This window comes from Bubalus bubalis, chromosome 3 (assembly GCF_019923935.1).
Source record: "Bubalus bubalis isolate 160015118507 breed Murrah chromosome 3, NDDB_SH_1, whole genome shotgun sequence".
NCBI lineage: Eukaryota > Metazoa > Chordata > Mammalia > Artiodactyla > Bovidae > Bubalus > Bubalus bubalis.
Window position 1 is genome coordinate 124,351,664 of NC_059159.1, and position 18,456 is coordinate 124,370,119.

The 18,456-nt window shown below is 43.4% G+C and overlaps 1 protein-coding gene across 10 annotated transcripts in view; it reads left to right on the forward strand.

Annotated features, from left to right (window-relative positions):
- Positions 1 to 18,456, forward strand: part of CCDC180 (coiled-coil domain containing 180) — a 72,885-nt gene that overhangs the window by 1,456 nt on the left and 52,973 nt on the right. For 9 of the 10 annotated variants that reach the window (XM_044940055.2, XM_044940057.2, XM_044940058.2 and 6 more), the window contains exons 2-6: positions 4,995 to 5,098; positions 7,809 to 7,891; positions 15,583 to 15,658; positions 15,920 to 16,010; positions 17,270 to 17,460. In XM_044940055.2, coding sequence (XP_044795990.2) covers positions 15,942 to 16,010; positions 17,270 to 17,460 — 260 coding nt within the window. In that variant the 5' untranslated portion in view covers positions 4,995 to 5,098; positions 7,809 to 7,891; positions 15,583 to 15,658; positions 15,920 to 15,941. The remainder of the gene's footprint in view (positions 1 to 4,994; positions 5,099 to 7,808; positions 7,892 to 15,582; positions 15,659 to 15,919; positions 16,011 to 17,269; positions 17,461 to 18,456) is intronic. The other variant, XM_044940056.2, reaches the window with a different exon arrangement.

Here is an 18,456-nt window from a genome sequence, read left to right on the forward strand (position 1 = left end):
CAGCTCTTGCTACAACTGTCTCCCAGCCTCTACCATGGAATGGTTTGTGAGCTCCTCAAGGGCTTGTTCCTTGGAAGAAAAGCTATGACAAACCTAGACAGCATATTAAGAAGCAGAGACCTCACTTTGCTGACAAAGGTCCATATGGTAAAAGCTATGGTTTTTCCAGTAATTGTGTATGTTTCTGAGAGTTGGACCATAAATAAGGCTGAGCACGTCTGACTCTTTGTGACCCCATGGACCACAGCACGCTAGGCCTCCCTGTCCATCACCAACTCCTGGAGCTTACTCAAACTTATGTCCATTGAGTCAGTGATGCCATCCAGCCATCTCATCCTCTGTCATCCCCTTGTCTTCCTGCCCTCAATCTTTCCCAGCACGAGGGTCTTTTCAAATGAGTCAATTCTTCCCATCAGGTGGCCAAAGTATTGGAGTCTCAGCTTCAGCATCAGTCCTTCCAATGAATATTCAGGACTGATTTCCTTTAGTATGGACTGGTTGGATCTCCTTGCAGTCCAAGGGACTCTCAAGAGTCTTCTCCAACACCACAGTTCAAAAGCATCAATTCTTCAGCATTCAGCTTTCTTTATAGTCCAACTCTCACATCCATACATGACTACTGGAAAACCCATAGCTTTGACTAGATGGACCTTTGTCTTAGTAAATTTTAAAAAATTAAAATCATGAAAATTGTAATTTTTGACCACAACAGAATCAAACTAGATATCAACAACAGGAGGAAACTGGGGGAGGATAACAAATATGTGGAAATTAAACAATACACCATTAAACGCCCAGTGGGTAAAAGTTGAAAACAAGGGATACTGAAAATATCTTGAATCAAATGAAAATGAATATGAACACACCAAAACTTATGACATGCAGAAAAAACAATGCTCACAGAAAAATTAATATCTGTAAATGTCTACATTAAAGAGAAGAAAGAGCCCCGAACAATAATCTAACTTTACACCTTGAGGACTAGAAAATGAAGAGCAAACTAAGCCTGAACAACAAGGTAATAATATGAATAAATGTAAGATCATAGAGACACAAAATAAAGAACAGGAAAACAATAGAGACAGTGAACCAACCCAAAAATGGGTTCTGTGAGATCAACAAAATTGACAAACTTTTAAGCTAGAATTACTAAGAGAAAAAGAGAATAGACCAAATTATTGAAAACAGAAATGAAAGTTGAATAATACTACTAACTCTACAGGAATAAAAATGATTATAAAAGTATGTTGTGAATATCTGTACTCCAACAAACTGGATAACCTACATGAAATGGATAAATTCCTACAAAGACACAAACAAAGTTGACTCAAGAAGCAGGAATTACTGATAGACCTATAACGAGCAAAGAAATTGAATTCTTTAGAAAACACAAAATTGTAACAAAGACAAGCCCCAAACCAGACGGCTTCATGACTGAATTCTGCAAAACATTTTCAAGTATGAAAACACATTCTTTTCAAACTCTCCCTAAAAAATGGAAGAGAAGGAAATGTTTCTTGTCTCATTCTGTGAGGTCGGCTTAATGTTGATAGGAAAGCAGCCAAAAACTTCCAAAGCAAATAGAACTACAGACAAATATCTCTTATGAAAACAGATGTGAAAATCTTCAAGATTATACTAGCTAAAGTAAAAGCATTTCTACTTGTAGATATCATGATTTCATATGCATAAATTCTGAAGGAATAAAAAACAGAAGCAAAAAGGAACTGTAAAGCTAATAAATGAGTTCAGCAATGTTACAGGATACAGATTAACATTTATATATCAACTGCCATTCAATACAACTATAGAAATGAAAAATTGTTATAAGTCTATAAACAGATTAACATTCATATATCAACTGCCATTCAGTACAACTATAGAAATGAAAAATTGTTAAAAGTCTATAGAAATGAGCCACCTGAGGAAAATTATTCTGTTTGCAAGAGCATTAAAAATAATAAAATACTTTAAAATATATTTAATCAGGAGATACACTAGACTCATACTCTGAAAAAAACAAAATATTTCTTGAAATAAAGGCTAAAGAGAGTATAAATAAATGAAAAGATATCCCATATTTATGGATTAGAGGACTTATGATAAAATACAGCACTCTATATATCCAATTCAGTTCTTATAAAATTGCAATAAATCTTTGTTGCAGAAATGGAAAAGCTGATCCTAAAATTCATTTGGAGTTGCAACTAATAGCCAAAACAATATTGGATGGAGTGAACAAAGTTAGGAGACACACTGCCTGATTTTTAGTTTTACAACAAAGCAGTAGTAATCAAACAACACATCATTGGCATAAAGATAGACATACAGACCATGAAATAGACTGAGAGTCCAGAAATGAACCATATATCTATGGTCATATGATTGTCAACAGATGTTGAAGTTCAACAAAGGGAACCTGGAATGTGGAAAACTGTTTTTAGCAAATGGTTGGAGGAAAATAAAATATCCACATGCAGAAGAACCAGTTTAGATCCTTACCTTACATCGTATACAAAACTTAATTCAAAATGGAGCAAACCTAAATTTAAGAGCTAGAACTATAAAGTTCTTAAAGGGGTAAATATCACGATTTGGATTTGGTAAAGGATTCTTGGAGGACTCAAGAAAAAGAAAAACAAAAAGGCAAAATGGTTGTCTGGGGAGGCCTTACAAATAGCTGAGAAAAGAGGAGAAGAAAAAGGCAAAGGAGAAAAGATAACCCATCTGAATGCAGAGTTCCAAAGAATAGCAAGGAGAGATAAGAAAGCCTCCCTAAGTGATCAATGCAAAGAAATAGAGGTAAACAATAGAATGGGAAACACTAGAGATCTTTCAAGAAAATTAGAGATACCGAGGGAACTTTTCATGCAAAGATGGGCTCGATAAAGGACAGAAATGGTATGGACCTAACAGAAGCAGAAGATATTAAGAAGAGGTGGCAAGAATACACAGAAGAACTACACAAAAAAGATCTTCACGACCCAGATAATCATGATGGTGTGATCACTCACCTAGAGCCAGACATCCTGGAATGTGAAGTCAAGTGGGCCTTAGGAAGCATCAGTATAAACAAAGCTAGTGGAGGTGATAGAATTCCAGCTGAGCTATTTCAAATCCTAAAAGATGATGCTGTGAAAGTGCTGCACTCAATATGCCCACAAATTTAGAAAACTCAACAGTGGTCATAGGACTGGTAAAAGGCGGTTTTCATTCAAATCCCAAAGAAAGGCAATGCCAAAGAATGCTCAAACTACCACACAATTGCACTCATCTCACATACTAGCAAAGTAATACTCAAAATTCTCCAAGCTAGGCTTCAACAGTACATGAACGGTGAACTTTCAGATGTTCAAGCTGGATTTAGAAAAGGCAGAGGAACCAGAGATCAAATTGCCAACATCTGTTGGATCATAGAAAAAGCAAGAGAATTCCCAAAGAACATCTACTTCTGCTTCATTGACTATGCTAAAGCTTTTGATTGTGTAGATCACAACAAACTGTGGAAAATTCTTAAAGAGATGGGAACACCAGACTACCTTACCTGCCTTCTGAGAAACTTGTATGCAGGTCAAGAAGCAACAGTTAGAACCAGACATGAAACAATGGACTGTTTCAAATTGGGAAAGGAGTATGTCAAAGCTGTATATTGTCATCCTGCTTATTTAATTTATATGCAGAGTACATCATGTGAAATGCTGGACCGGATAAAGCATAAGCTGAAATCAAGATTGCTAGGAGAAGTATTGATAACCTCAGATATGCAGATGACACCATCCTTATGGTAGAAAGTGAAGAGGAACTAAAGAGCCTCTTGATGAAGGTGAAAGAGGAGGGTGAAAAAGCTGGCTTAAAACTCAACATTCAAAAAAGATCATGGTCTCCAGACCCATCACTTCATGGCAAATAGATGGGGAAACAATGGAAACAGTGACAGACTTTATTTTCTTGGACTCCAAAATCACTGCAGATGGTGACTGCAGCCATGAAATCAAAAGATGCTTGCTCCTTGGAAGAAAAATTATGACCAACCTAAACAACATATTAAAAAGCAGAGACATTAATTTATCGACAAAGGTCCGTATAGTCAAAGCTATGGTTTTTTCCAGTAGTCATGTATGGATGTGAGAGTTGGACCATAAAGAAGGGTGAGTGCCGAAGAATTGATGCTTCTGAACTGTGTGGTGTTGGAGTAGACTCTTGAGAGTCCCTTGGACTGCAAGATCAAACCAGTCCATCCTAAAGGAAACCAGTCCTGAATATTCATCAGAAGGACAGATGCTGAAGCTGAAGCTCCAATACTTTGGCCACATAATGCGAAGAACTGACTCATTTGAAAAAACCCTGATGCTGGGAAAAATTGAAGGCAGGAGGAAAAGGGGTCGACAGAACATGAGATGGCTAGGTGGCATTACCAACTCGATGGACATGAGTTTGAGCAAGCTCCTGGAGTTGGTGATGTACAGGGAAGCCTGGTGTGCTGCAGTCCATGGGGTCACAAAGTCAGACATGACTGAGCAACTGAACTGAACTGAGTCTACATTTTCTCCAAAAGTCCACATCAAGTACCTGGAGCTGGACTGTTTGTTTATAATTTCAGTACTCATTAGCCACTTAGGCAATAATTCCTTCTCCCAGGCAATAATATCAAAAGGCTCAAGAAACCAGAGGACTAATCTGATGTATTACACTGGGAAGGTGGTGATTGGCTATTCTGACTTTTCATAAACACTACATAACTCCAGATTAAACAGTATTTCCTACATAGTAGGTGGCTGCTTTGACTATGGACTAGGTATGGCTTTTGACATATTAATATATAGTTACCATTATCCTTGTGGCATAGATTTTTTTCATGTTCAGACCATATCGTCATTCCAATTTTTAAAACTGTTAGAAATTTTTTATTCCAAAATAGTTATTTTGAACATTTACAAATATTAAGAATCATTATAACTCTATTTAGAACTAATATATTATTCTTCCTCAACCAGCACCCATGTGAAGAACAGCCAAGTAGCAACAGTAGACTGAACTAAACTGAAAGGATTCTTAGATATAACATCCAAAGCACAAGCAAAAAAAAGAAAAAGAATATGTAAGTTATAAGACAATCTATTAAGACTTAGTAAATATGATGGAGAAGGCAATGGCACCCCACTCCAGTACTCTTGCCTGGAAAATCCCATGGATGGAGGAGCCTGGTGGGCTGCAGTCCATGGGGTCGCTAAGGGTCGGACACAACTAAGCGTCTTCATTTTCACTTCTCACTTTCACGCATTGGAGAAGGAAATGGCAACCCACTCCAGTGTTCTTGCCTGGAGAATCCCAGGGATGGGGGAGCCTGGTGGGCTGTCGTCTATGGGGTCGCACAGAGTCGGACACGACTGAAGTGACTTAGCAGCAGCAAATATGATAAACTTGTGCATCAGATGACACTCTCTGGGAAGTGAAAGATAACACATGGAATGGAAGAAAATATTAGATCAGCTTAGCATCTTATATTTACAATATGTACAAAAGAATTATTACAACTTGTGATGGTCCCACATGTCAGGTTGGTGAGATTATAGTTCCTGGTTATTTAATCAAACACATCTATAATCAGCTGACTTTAGAGGATATGGTAGCACTAGCGCTAAAGAATCTGCCTGCCAACACAGGAGATGCAAGAGATGCGGGTTCCATCCCTGGGTCGGGAAGATCCCCTGAAATAGGAAATGGCACCCCACTCTGGTATTCTTGCCTGGAAAATTCTTTGGGCGGAGGAGCCTGGCAGGCTACAGTCCATGGAGCCACAAAGAGTCAGACATGACTGAGTGACTAAAAACACACACACCTTTGAAAATGTGGTAGGTTTCAGTCATTCAGGTGAAACATTTAACAGGCACCCCAGGGACCCCTCCGTCCTCGTTCCGTCCAGGTCCTACCTGTTCTCAGAGATGGGTGTAAATAGCGCCTGCTCCGGGAAGGTGTCCTTGATGCCAGCCCCCTTGCCCCTTATGTCGAGTCAACGGGTCTCCCACTTCTCTGTTACCAAAGTCTTGGAGTAAATGTGAGACGCAGAGGACAGAGCAGAGAGTATCCTGCCCAGAGGGTCTCTGATTTCCACTCCGCTACCACTCTCCACCAGTGAGTGCCACAACTGTTCACCTTATTCTTTTCATAGAGGAATATTCCTTTTTTGGAGGTTGATCTGATTCCCCTAGGAGGAAGACAGCCAGTGTTCTTCAGCAAGAGTCCTCTAGCCCAACACTAGCACCCCCAACCACCCTCCCTCATGTTGCACTACCACAGGGGACCTCAGGGGGGCAGTGCACAACCACAAAACAGGACGTGGACCTGGGCGGGGCCTCGATGCTGGACATGGGTGGCAGACAAGGGAGCTGAAACTCAGGCAGAAAGGGACTTGAAGGAACCTAGATCTCTTTCTTGGAGAAGGAAATGGCAACCCACTCCAGTGTTCTTGCCTGGAGAATCCCAGGGACGGGGGAGCCTGGTGGGCTGCCGTCTATGGGGTCGCACAGAGTCCGACACGACTGAAGCGACTTAGCAGCAGCAGCAGCAGATCTCTTTCTCCTCCGTGGTACCATCTGAGGGGGAGGCTGACTCCAGCTTCAGACCAAAACCTCCTGCAGCTTTGCAGTCCAGCAGCTCTGCTGCTTTGCCAGCCAGGAAACAGGACTGGGTGTCTTATGTCCCTGGTCCTGCCCTTTAGACCCAAGGCTTGGCAGTCTGTTCATTTGTTCACCTGGCCCGTGAGAGTCCCCAGCAGTGCCCATTCGTGGTGCAGGCAGGGTGCCCTCCCCTGGAGTATGGAATGAAGACAGGAGAAGAGCGGAGGCCTGACTTCTTGAGGATAGACTGGCTGGTTGAGTGAAGAAATGAATCTCCACCCACCCCGACAGCCTGGAGGAAGCTAAGTGCCAGCAGGATGGACCAGCATGAAAGCCAGAGAGCTGTTGATTCTGCCAGTTCGGCATCCACTCCTGGAATGGCCAGCTGCCACCTTTCTATCCCCTTACCGGGGCCTCCTGCCCTCAAACTGTCCCCTTCCTGCCCACAGACCAAACACACCCCTCTTCCTGTTTATCTAGACAAGACTGGAATTTTTCAGACTTTAAGTGAGAAACTAACTGCGCCCCATCTGGTGCCCCTTTCCCTCTGGCCCCACACCCTCCTCTCTTTCTAGACCTCTAGCCTCCACTCAGCCCTGATGAGCAGCTCCTGGCTTTGTGAGTCGTCTTTGCAACCAGCTTTTGAAAATTTAGGGAACTCTTCCTCAAGGGAGGGGGAAAAAAGGAAGGAAGGAGAAATTTGTGAATAATGGGAGCAGTATGAGAGCAAATCCCTTCTATTGGAGAACTCAAATGATCCAAACTGTCCAGATACCAGCGGGTTCCTCTGAGCTCAGAAGGCTCTGTGGGCCTCAGAGGAAGCCCTTGTGTCAGTCACCTTGGGCCTCCACTCCAGTTTCTTCTGAGCAGTTTCATTTTGACCAGATTTCATTTCAAATGAACACAGAGTTTGTTGCTATCAATGACGCATTTGAGAACCTCCGATTTGGCTCAATCCAGACTCTGACATTTAAGGAAACGGAGTTTTGAAGCAGGACTGGTGGCCTAAGGTCCTAGGCTTAGAGATTCCACCCAGCAGCCCAGTCCCTGTCCCCAGGGTTTGCTGCCTCCCAGGAGGTCTGGATTATTGAAAGAGAGGGCAGTGCCAGCCCTAAGAGAGATTCCTCATCCACCTGATACTCCTAGGGAGAGAGGCCTACACCTGGAAACTTTTCCCCATGTCTTCTTTAGATGGTGCGTGGAGGTGCTTTGCCCAGAAGAAAGGACGTCATGCACTGAGGAGAAGTTCCTGAGGTTTGGCACTCCTGGGGACGGTAAGAGAGTGAGCTATGAGGTGGGGCGCTCTAGCCCGGCTTGCTCCCGCTGAGCCTTACTGAGCACACTGCTCACTGAACCAGCAGCTCCGCTCAGGATGTGTGTTCTTTGCCATCCTCCCCCCACCCACCACCACCACATGCCACCTCTGAGTACCCCCAAGTCTCTGGAGCTGCACAGACACCCTACAGCACTTGGGGGAGAGTCTATGTGGTTCTGGATCTGGTGAGTCTGGAAAGTCTGAAGAGGCGGTATCACTTTTGTATTTCTCCCTCAACTTTAAAATGTATTGTCACACTTTAAAATTTCATAATTTTGTCATATGCTTACTGAGCTGAAGTATTTACCCAAGAGTGGAATTTTTGGGTCATTGAGTATGTGTAAGTTCATTTTTAGGAAATACTACCAAAGAGTTTTCGAAAGTGGTTGTAGGAGTTTATACACACAGCGGTGTATGAGCGTTCCAGTTGCTCGGATCTTCACCAACAATTGGTATTGCCAGCATTTTTCAGTCATTCTGGTATAGGTGTAGTGGTGTTTCATTGTGGTTTTCATTTGCATTTTCCTGATGAATAATGATGTTGTACAGCTTTTCATGTCCTTTTTAGCCAGTTGGTTATCTTTCTGTGAAATACCTAGTCAAATCTTTTGCCCATTTTTTTTCAGGTATATTGTCTCTTTCATCTTATTAATTCATGGAAGTCAGTTACATATCCTTTATGAGGCTATTTCCTTATGACACATGTTTATTCTCATTCTGTTCTTGCTTTCTTACTCTCTTGAGGGTGCTTTTTGATGAAGTGAAGTTCTTAATTTTAATAAGGTCAAGTTTATTAATTTTTGTCTTTATGCTCCAAGGTCATGAAAATATTCTCCTATGATATCTACTACAAATACTATTATTTTAAACGTCCCCATTTAGATTTAAAATCCACTTGGAATTGATTTTTGTCTATGGTGTGAAATGGAAGTCAAGATTAATTTCTTTCCCATATGAATAACCAGTGACCCTGGGCTATTTACTGAAACTATCTTCTCCCCATTTCTCTGCTGGGTCACTTTAGTATATATGACATAAATGTTCACATATGTGGGTCTGGGCTGGACTCTGTTTCTCCTAGTGTTTTTCCTTGTACTACTATGGCATTTTACCCTGTTGACTGTAGCTTTATACAAAGGCTTAATATCCGGTTGTGTAAGCCATCCAAGTTTATTCTTCTTTGAGCTTGTCTTGACTATTCTTGGTAATTGGCATTTCTATGGAAAATTTGAAATTGAATAGTCAGTGTTCACCAGATATCTGGACAAATATGAGCTTCCCTGATAGCTCAATTTGTAAAGAATTCACCTGCAATGGAGGAAACCCCAGTTCAATTCCTAGGTCGGGATATGGAGAAGGGATAGGCTACCCACTCCAATATTCTTGCGCTTCCCTTGTGGTTCAGCTGGTAAAGATTTGCCTGCAATGTGGGAGACCTGGGTTCGATCCCTGGATTGGGAAGATTCTCTGGAGAGGGGAAGGACTACCCACTCCTGTATTCTGGCCTGGAGAATTCCATGGACTGTGTAGTCATGGGCTGGCAAAGAGTCAGAGTGACTTTCACTTTCACTAGATATCTGCTTAGATACTTTATTGTGATTATATAAATCTATGGGTCAATTTGTGGAGAAGTAACATCTTAACAATGGCACTCCACTCCAGTACTGTTGCCCGGAAAATCCCATGGATGGAGGAGCCTGGTAGGCTGCAGTCCATGGGGTCGCTAGAGTCGGACACGACTGAGCGACTTCACTTTCACTTTCCACTTTCATGCATTGGAGAAGGAAATGGCAACCCACTCCAGTGTTCTTGCCTGGAGAATCCCAGGGACGGGGGAGCCTGGTAGGCTGCAGTCCATGGGGTCTCACAGAGTCGGACACGACTGAAGCGACTTAGCAACATCTTAACAATACATAGCAAGACAAATGAACAAAAACACAAAAAAAACCCAAACCAACATTCATAATAAAAAGGAAGAAATTATAAACTGTGAATATTTGCAACTCATATTAAAAAGGGGCTCACATGCCAAAAATGCAAACAGCTCCTAGAAACTGATAAGAAAAAGAACAGACACACAGTAGAAAAACTGGCAAAAGACATAAACCCAGAGTTCACACAAAAAGAAATGAAAATAGCCTTAAATATATGAAAATATGAAAAGAAATAGAATAGAAATGCCTACATATGTTCACCATGCAAAAGAATGTTCAGAACAGCATTATTTGGTAATTCTCTAAACTGGAATGTACATCAATAATAAAAAGGATAAATATTATGCAGTGGGTTATATATTTTTGTAATGGAATGCTATACAGAAATGAAAGTGAACTACAGCCACATTAAAAAAGATATTTGAAACTTAGAAATATAATGAAAGTAGTCCAACATAAAAGTCCAACATTCTGCATGATTCCATTGAAGTTCAAAAACAAGCAAAACTAATTCAGGAGTTAGAATATCTGCTACCCTTGGGGAGGAAAGGGCAGTGACTTGGGATGGGTACATATGGGGGGCTCCTGGAGAGCTGGTAATGTTCTACTTCTTATGGTACTGGTTACCCGGTGTGTTTCCTCCTGGATAATTTATTAAACTATACACTTATGATTTCCATACTTTTCAGTATGTGTACTATGATTCAATGCAAAAATCCTATCAATTGGATCCAGAACTTTTTTTCTGGCAAGTCCCAAAGTCTGGCATAGTGTTGGGTTCAAGACTCTGAATTACATGGTCTAGATTCATATCCTGGATTTAACCATTTCCTATCTCAGAGATCTTGGCCAAGTTACCAACTCTCTGAGCTTCAGTTTCTTCATCTGTAATATGGGTTAATTGTGGTACCCCCTCTCATAGTTATTGAGACTATTAAACCCTCTCAATAAATATTAGCTCTTTGAGTTGTGCTTCTTGGTCTTCTTTCTATGGACTATAGAGAAGATGGATGATGGCCTATGGAAGAGGAAGGAAAAGGATGAGGTTCGAGTCAAGAGACATTTTCAAATGGGGGAAGATATGATGTTAAGGTGCAGGAAAAGAGAGTCCAAAGGCTTGGCTTCACTCCTTCATTCCCTGTCTCTCACCTCCTGTGCCTCTCTAACACAGGAGGTGGGCTCACCAGGTGATCTCTAACTGGCTATTCTTTCCAACTATAACACTTTTGAGTTAGAGGGGTAATACAAATGCCATCCAAAAGCCAAACACAAATTTTCATGTTTGATCCAAACCCAAACACAAAGGCCCAGAAACTAGGGAATTAAGGAAGGCAAATTTTCAGCAGTGATATTATGGGTTATTTTTATTTTCTCCATTCAATTTTTTTTTCTATTTTAAACAATGTGTGTTGCTTACTCTGAACAAAACATCATACCTGATATATCCATGCCTACATATTTGTATCTATACATTAAAAAATTAAAAACCCCCACATTATAGATGTGCCAGAAAGCCTCTGGGCAGGGAAAATATGGCTTCTGATGTACAAGTGCCAAGCCAGTAGGACCTCCTCGACAAAACAGAGATCTTGCTAACTGCAAATAATTCCTGAACATTTCCGATTTTTTACCGTGTTTTTCATCCATAACCTCAGGTAAACATACTTTCTCTGTTTCCAGCTAAAATGAGTCCAATCACCTGTTATAATATTTTACCTTGTTAATAAAACCTGGGACCAAAGAACGGGAATAAAAGGGCTTTCTACTCACTGTTTCTTAAGTTCTGAAAGTAGTCTGGACAGAATGACCACTTGTTTAAGGAAGTTGTCATAGGTAGCATTTATGAGCAATTGGGACAGGGATCCCTCTGAGAGGAGTCAGGAACCCCAGGTCTGTAGGAAATCTGTGCTGGGTTCAGCGTCCACCACAAGTACCTTCTGCCCTGGCCGTGCAGAACTCTGGGTACATGTGTGGGAAAGAGCCACCTCTGGGAGTCAGGCCAGGACACTCCAGGTGTTCCTGCATTTAGCAGGAAGCATTCAGTGTGTCTGAATTATGTGCAGGACACTGTGCTGAGGGCAATCAAAGCTGGATGAAAGATAGGAGGCCATGCCTTCCTCACAGGAAACACCCTCCAATAGGATGCCCTTAACTCCTGCATCTGACAACAACCAATGTACAAGCGATCAATGCAAAGAAATAGAGGAAAACAATAGAATGGGAAAGACTAGAGATCTCTGCAAGAAAGTTAGAGATACCAAGAGAACAGTTCATGCAAAGATGGGCACAATAAAGGACAGAAATGGTATGGACCTAACAGAAGCAGAGGATATTAAGAAGAGGTGGCAAGAATACACAGAAGAACTATACAAAAAGATCTTCATGACCCAGATAATCACGATGGTGTGATCACCAACCTAGAGCCAGACATTATGGAATGAGAAGTCAAGTGGGCCTTAGGAAACATCACTATGAACAAAGCTAGTGGAGGTGATGGAATTCCAGCTGAGCTATTTCAAATCCTGAAAGATGATGCTGTGAAAGTGCTGCACTCAATATGCCAGCAAATTTGGAAAATGCAGCAGTGGCCACAGGACTGGAAAAGGTCAGTTTTCATTCCAGTCCCAAAGAAAGGCAATGCCAAAAAATGGTCAAACTACCGCATTTGCACTCATCGCACACACTAGTAAAGTAGTGCTCAAAATTCTTCAAGCCGGGCTTCAAGAGTATGTGAACTGTGAACTTCCAGATATTCAAGCCAGATTTAGAAAAGGCAGAGAAACCAGAGATCAGAGATTACCAACATCTGTTGGATCATCGAAAAAGCAAGAGAGTTCCAGAAAAACATCTGCTGCTGCTGCTGCTAAGTCGCTTCAGTCGTGTCCGACTCTGTGAGACCCCATAGACAGCAGCCCACCAGGCCCCCCCATCCTTGGGATTTTCAAGGCAAGAACACTGGAGTGCGTTGCCATTTCCTTCTCTAATGCATGAAAGTGAAAAGTGAAAGTGAAGTCACTCAGTTGTGTCTAACTCTTAATGACCCCATGGACTGCAGCCTACCAGGCTCCTCCGTCCATGGGATTTTCCAGGTAAGAGTACTAGAGTGGGGTGCCATTGCCTTCTCCAAGAAAAACATCTGCTTTATTGACTATTCTGAAGCCTTTGATTGTGTGGACCACAACAAACTATGGAAAATTCTGAAAGAGATGGGAATACCAGACCACCTGACCTGCTTCTTGAGAAATCTGTATGCAGGTCAGGAAGCAACAGTTAGAACTGGACATGAAACAACAGACTGGTTCCAAATAGGGAGAGGAGTACATCAAGGCTGTATATTGTCACCCTGCTTATTTAACTTATATGCAGAGTACATCATGAGAAGCACTGGGCTGGATGAAGCACAAGCTGGAATCAAGATTGCTGGGAGAAAATCAATAACCTCAGATATGCATATGACACCACCCTTATGGCAGAAAGCGAAGAAGAACTAAAGAGTCTCTTAATGAAAGTGAAAGAGAGTGAAAATGTTGGCTTAAAACTCAACATTCAGAAAACTAAGATCATGGCATCTGGCCCCATCACTTCATGGCAAATAGATGGGGAAACAGTGGAAACAGTGACAGACTTTATTTTCTTGGACTCCAAAATGACTGCAGATGGTTACTGCAGCCATGAAATTAAAAGACGCTTGCTACTTAAAAGAAAAGTTATGACCAACCTAGACAGCATATTAAAAAGCAGAGACATTACTTTGCCAACAAAGATCTGTCTAGTCAAAGCTATGGTTTTTCCAGTAGTCATGTATGGATGTGAGAGTTGGACTATAAAGAAAGCTGAGCACCGAAGAATTGATGCTTTTGAACTGTGGTGTTGGATAAGACTCTTGAGAGGTCTTTGGACTGCAAGGAGATCAAACCAGTCCATCCTAAAGGAAATCAGTCCTGAATATTCATTGGAAGGACTGATGCTGAAGGTGAGATTCCAATACTTTGGCCACCTTATGTGAAGAACTGACTCATTTGAAAAGACCCTGATGCTGGGAAAGATTAAAGGCAGGAGGAGAAGGGGATGACAGAGGATAAGATGGTTGGGTGGCATCACCTACTCCCTGGACATGAGTTTGAGTAATCTCTGGGAGTTGGTGATGGACAGGGAGGCCTGGCATGCTGCAGTCCATGGGGTCGCAAAGAGTCAGTCACGACTGAGCGACTGAACTGAACTGAATGTACAAGCACATTCAGAGGAGAGGGGGTGAGGTGAAGAAGGGGAGAGGAGGTCAGATTGAGTGGATGGGATGTTGTCACTGTTAGTGGCTGAAAGTATGTGGGGGTTGGGGTGTGTAAAGACAGAGGGATCCCAGCAGAGGAGCAGGGTGAGGAAGGGTGAGGAGTTTGCTGAAGTAGGAGACTCAGGGTGGGAGCCAGATGCGGGGGCCTCCATGGTCATCTAGGGACTGTGGCTGGGTTTGGTGGGGGCCGCAGTGAGGGCCTTTTGAGTGGAAGAGTGAATAGGTGAGATCTGTATTTAAGGAGAGTTATGTGGCATGGTGAGTTGGGTGAATGGAACTCAGGGTCCTCTGCTGCTGCTAAGTCGCTTCAGTCGTGTCCGACTCTGTGAGACCCCATAGACGGCGGCTCACCAGGCTCCCCCGTCCCTGGGATTCTCCAGGCAAGAACACTGGGGCGGGTTGCCATTTCCTTCTCCAGTGCATGAAAGTGAAAAGTGAAAGTGAAGTCATTCAGTCGTGTCCGACTCCTAGCAACCCCATGGACTGCAGCCCACCAGGCCCCTCCGTCCATGGGATTTTCCAGGCAAGAGTACTGGAGTGGGGTGCCATTGCCTTCTCCGCAGGGTCTTATAAATTAGCCTTTTCATTTGAATTCCATTCAACTCTTGAGGCCTGGATTCTAAACCCTTATGAGAAAGAGATGGTCTCTTTTAGAGATGCTTTCCAGTTCTTATTTGTAGCTAAGCACCTCTCTATGCTACTTTCCAGCAGAGATTGGTTTTAACCAAGACAAAGAAGATAGGGAGGTTTTTCTTGACCACAGCGGCTCAGAGCTGCATCTCCTGTCTCCTATTAGTTTTCAGAACATTCAGTGTGCTGCTCTGGATGCTCTTGCCAGCCCTGAGGTATCCCTCTGCCAGATAAACTGGCCGGAGTTTCACTACTCCACGTGGGGGCTCAGGTCCCTAAGGGCAACCAAGTCCCCTCCCTGGAAAGGAAGTGAGGGCGGGGCCAGCGGAGCTCCCGCCCCTCTGTGTTGCCTTGGAGACCAAATGTGTTTCGTTGCAGTTGAGGTTGGACTCGCCCTGGCTGGCTTGAGTGGTACTTTCTGCAGGTGTGGCCGCACCGGGCCCCTGAACACAGGGCCTCGCTCCACTTGGTGGGGCTTAGAGGGCCTGTCCTGAGACCGCAGCCGCTCCTTGGTGGGCTTGGGGAGCAGGCGTGAGAGGAGGGGGCTGTGCTTCCCAGCAATCAATAGGTACGGAATTGGCCAGAATCAGACAGCTCCCTCCTCCTCCTCCCCCTACCCAAGTGTCCATTTTGGGGAGGTGGGTGCGGCGGGGGAGGTCCTCGAACAGCTTTCAGCGCCAGTCAGGAGTTCAAGGTCAGGTTGAGATCTGCGCTGACACCTTTTGGGTACATTGACTTTTCCCGGAAGAGTTTGAAAGAGTGAAGTACAAAACAGTAACCGTCATTCTTTGCCCTCAGAGTCAATCTCGAATTTGCACCTGGCGCGTGGCTGGGAGACCAGCCTTCGTGAGTTCCAGTTAGGTTCGTGCCTGAGGTTTGTTTCCTTTTTGCTTCTTCGCACCCCTCCGCCCACCTCCACCTCCGATTCTTCTTTTAAAGTATAAACCCCGAGGCCTGAGAGGGGCTCTGATGCTTTCTGCTAGAGCTGGGGTGCCTCATTCCCGGTGGGCTCGCCCAGCCTGTCTACCTGGAGACACTTGTCCTCCAGGGAGGACTTTTCCTTGGAGGCGGGTGGAGAGGCTTTTCAGTATCCGCTTGGTCTGAGACCAACCCGTAGACAACGGCTTTCCTGCAGGGGTGTCCAGCTCGAGGCCAAGATGTCTTCCGTGGGGAAGGTGACCCAGATTCCCAGCGGGAAGGTCTACCAGCAGATCTTCGAGGCTGAGGTAGGCCTGTCCTTTTATTTCCCCTTTCCCTGGTCCCCTGCTTCCCTCAGCTTCCCGGAAGCTTCCCTCCCTTAGAAGACTTCCTTGCCTGGGAACCTAATGAAATAAGGGCTTTGAAATTGTGTTGATGAAAAATAATTCTTATTGTTTCCTAAAATGTAGGAATACAGAATTAGAATGTCTGTTCCTGAAAATTGCAAAATCTATATTTAAATTTAATTTAAATTACTCAGAAATAGCCAAAATTAACCTTTGGGTGTCCTGGATCTTTTTTCTATGCATGAAAGCATCTCTGATTTTTCTGTTTAAAAAGTGGGTGTGATTCTATAGTAGTGCCTTAAAACCTCCTTTTTCCCTGTTTACAGTATCTCAGAGCTTTCCCTGTCAGTGCAAATTCATGTACTTCACAATGTTTAGTGGCTGCCTAGTTTTTGATATAGGACTTCCTGTAATTTATTAAAGTAATGCCCTCTTGATAATTATATAAGTAGTTGGCATTGCCTTGTTAACTGTAAAAAACTGCACAGATGACATCTTAAAAGAAAAACATGCTCAAACTCTTCTTTTGAAGTTCTGTTCTGCTTATTTAAAGGGGATTTTTATTCCTACTTTGAGTCCTAAGTAATGCTCTTTGTGGAGGGCTTGGAAATTATAATAGTATAAAGGAAAAAAAAATAGTATAAAGAGACCGTAGAAATTACTCACATGATCCTGCTCCCTGGAAGCAACCATTCTTAACCTTTGGCATATTTTCTCCTCATTGTTTCTCCATGCATTTAAAATTTTGAAATCATAATGTATAATTTTCATCATAATTTTCTTTTATGCTCTTAATTACTAGGTTTTGTTGTATATCATATCATAAGCATTTCCTCATGTCATAAAAAAATCCTTTGTAAGTCTCATTTTTAATAAATTCCTAACATTCCGTTGAATGGAGATACTGGGTTTACTTAACCAATCCCCTATTGTTGGACAGTTCCATTTTTCCATTTCTTTGTGATTTTAAAACATGATGGGGTGCACATCTTGGTTCTCATTAAAATTTCTTATAAGATGCCCTCCCAGAAGTGTCTGAATGACCAATATGGGGAGTAGAGAGCCCTCCTTCATGAGGTATGCCCTGGGGTTGAGGGCCTCCCTCAAAGTGCCTTCTTGCTGGCAGGCTCGCACTTGAGCTTCTAAGGTAGCACAGGCAGCCTGGGTGCTAGGGAGTCTACAGTTCCAGCTGCCTTCACCTGGTTCTTCCGTGGATTCAGGTGCAGCTGGTCCGCTCCCTGGCATCCTCTAGGAAGCGAGCTGTGGAGCGTTCCATGATCCCAAAGGATGGCAGGAAGCCCTTGGTGAAGAAGGTGGATGTCCGTGAAGGCGAGATGATGTCTCCTCGGCAGCGGAAGTGGATGCGCAGCCTACCCAATGACTGGACCACAGAAAACCCTGTTCTTTACAGGTAGGTCCTGCTTTCCAGGCCACAACCCCACACACCAGGGGTGGTCAGGATTTTCAAAAACTCAAGAAGAGCTCCCACAAGATGAGTACCAGATGGGAATGAAATCCCAGGTGCCTCCTCTGAGAGATGGAAATAATAATAATGTCTGCTTTGCAGGGCTGTTTGCCTCTCCTCTCCCTCCCTCTCCCTTTGACAGGCACCAGGTATGCAGATCCCAACCTCCTGGAACTTGAACCCAACAGTAAATAAATAAGCAGGCCTCCCCGAAGATGGAAAGGTTCTGACATCAAGGTCAGGGTGGTGGGGGACAAGAGTCAGGAAACCTCCAATGAAACCAGAGGATGAGGGCAGGGAAGCACAGGGCGAGGCTCTGAGGCAGTACCAGTTTGATCTTCTCCAGAAGACTGAAGAAATCAGCGGGCCTGTGGAGAGGAGTGGGAGATGAGGCCAGGAGAGGCTTGCCGGCCACAGTCAGTATTTCGAACTTCACTGGAGTGACTAGAGTGAGCAGTGATTTGCAATTTTTTTTAATGGGTACAGGGTTTCTTTTTTAATTAATTTATTTTAATTGGAAGATAATTACTTTACAATATTGTGATAGTTTATCCATATATCAACATGAATCAACCACAGGTTTACATGTGTCCCCTCATTCTTGAACCCCTTTCCCACCTCTCTCCCCACCCTTTCCCTCAGGGTTGTTTTTTTTAAAGATTTTCAAGCAGTGGTGTGTAGAATCTGGGGGGCTGCAAGGAGAGGCAGAGAGGCCAGGGAGGAGGCCAAGGTAGTCCATGTCAGCTCTGTAGGGCTGTGAGAGGGTCAGCAGGGCACTTTGGATTTATTTTGGAGGCAGAACCCAGGGCACCAGGTGACAGATTGGGTGGGAGGAGAGGGCTCCTAAGAGTCCTAGGTCTCTGGCCTGAGTCCTTGGATGGACAGCCATTCCCTGAGATGGGAGCCAGTGGGGTGGGAGCAGGGAGCTGAACTTGAGATTCC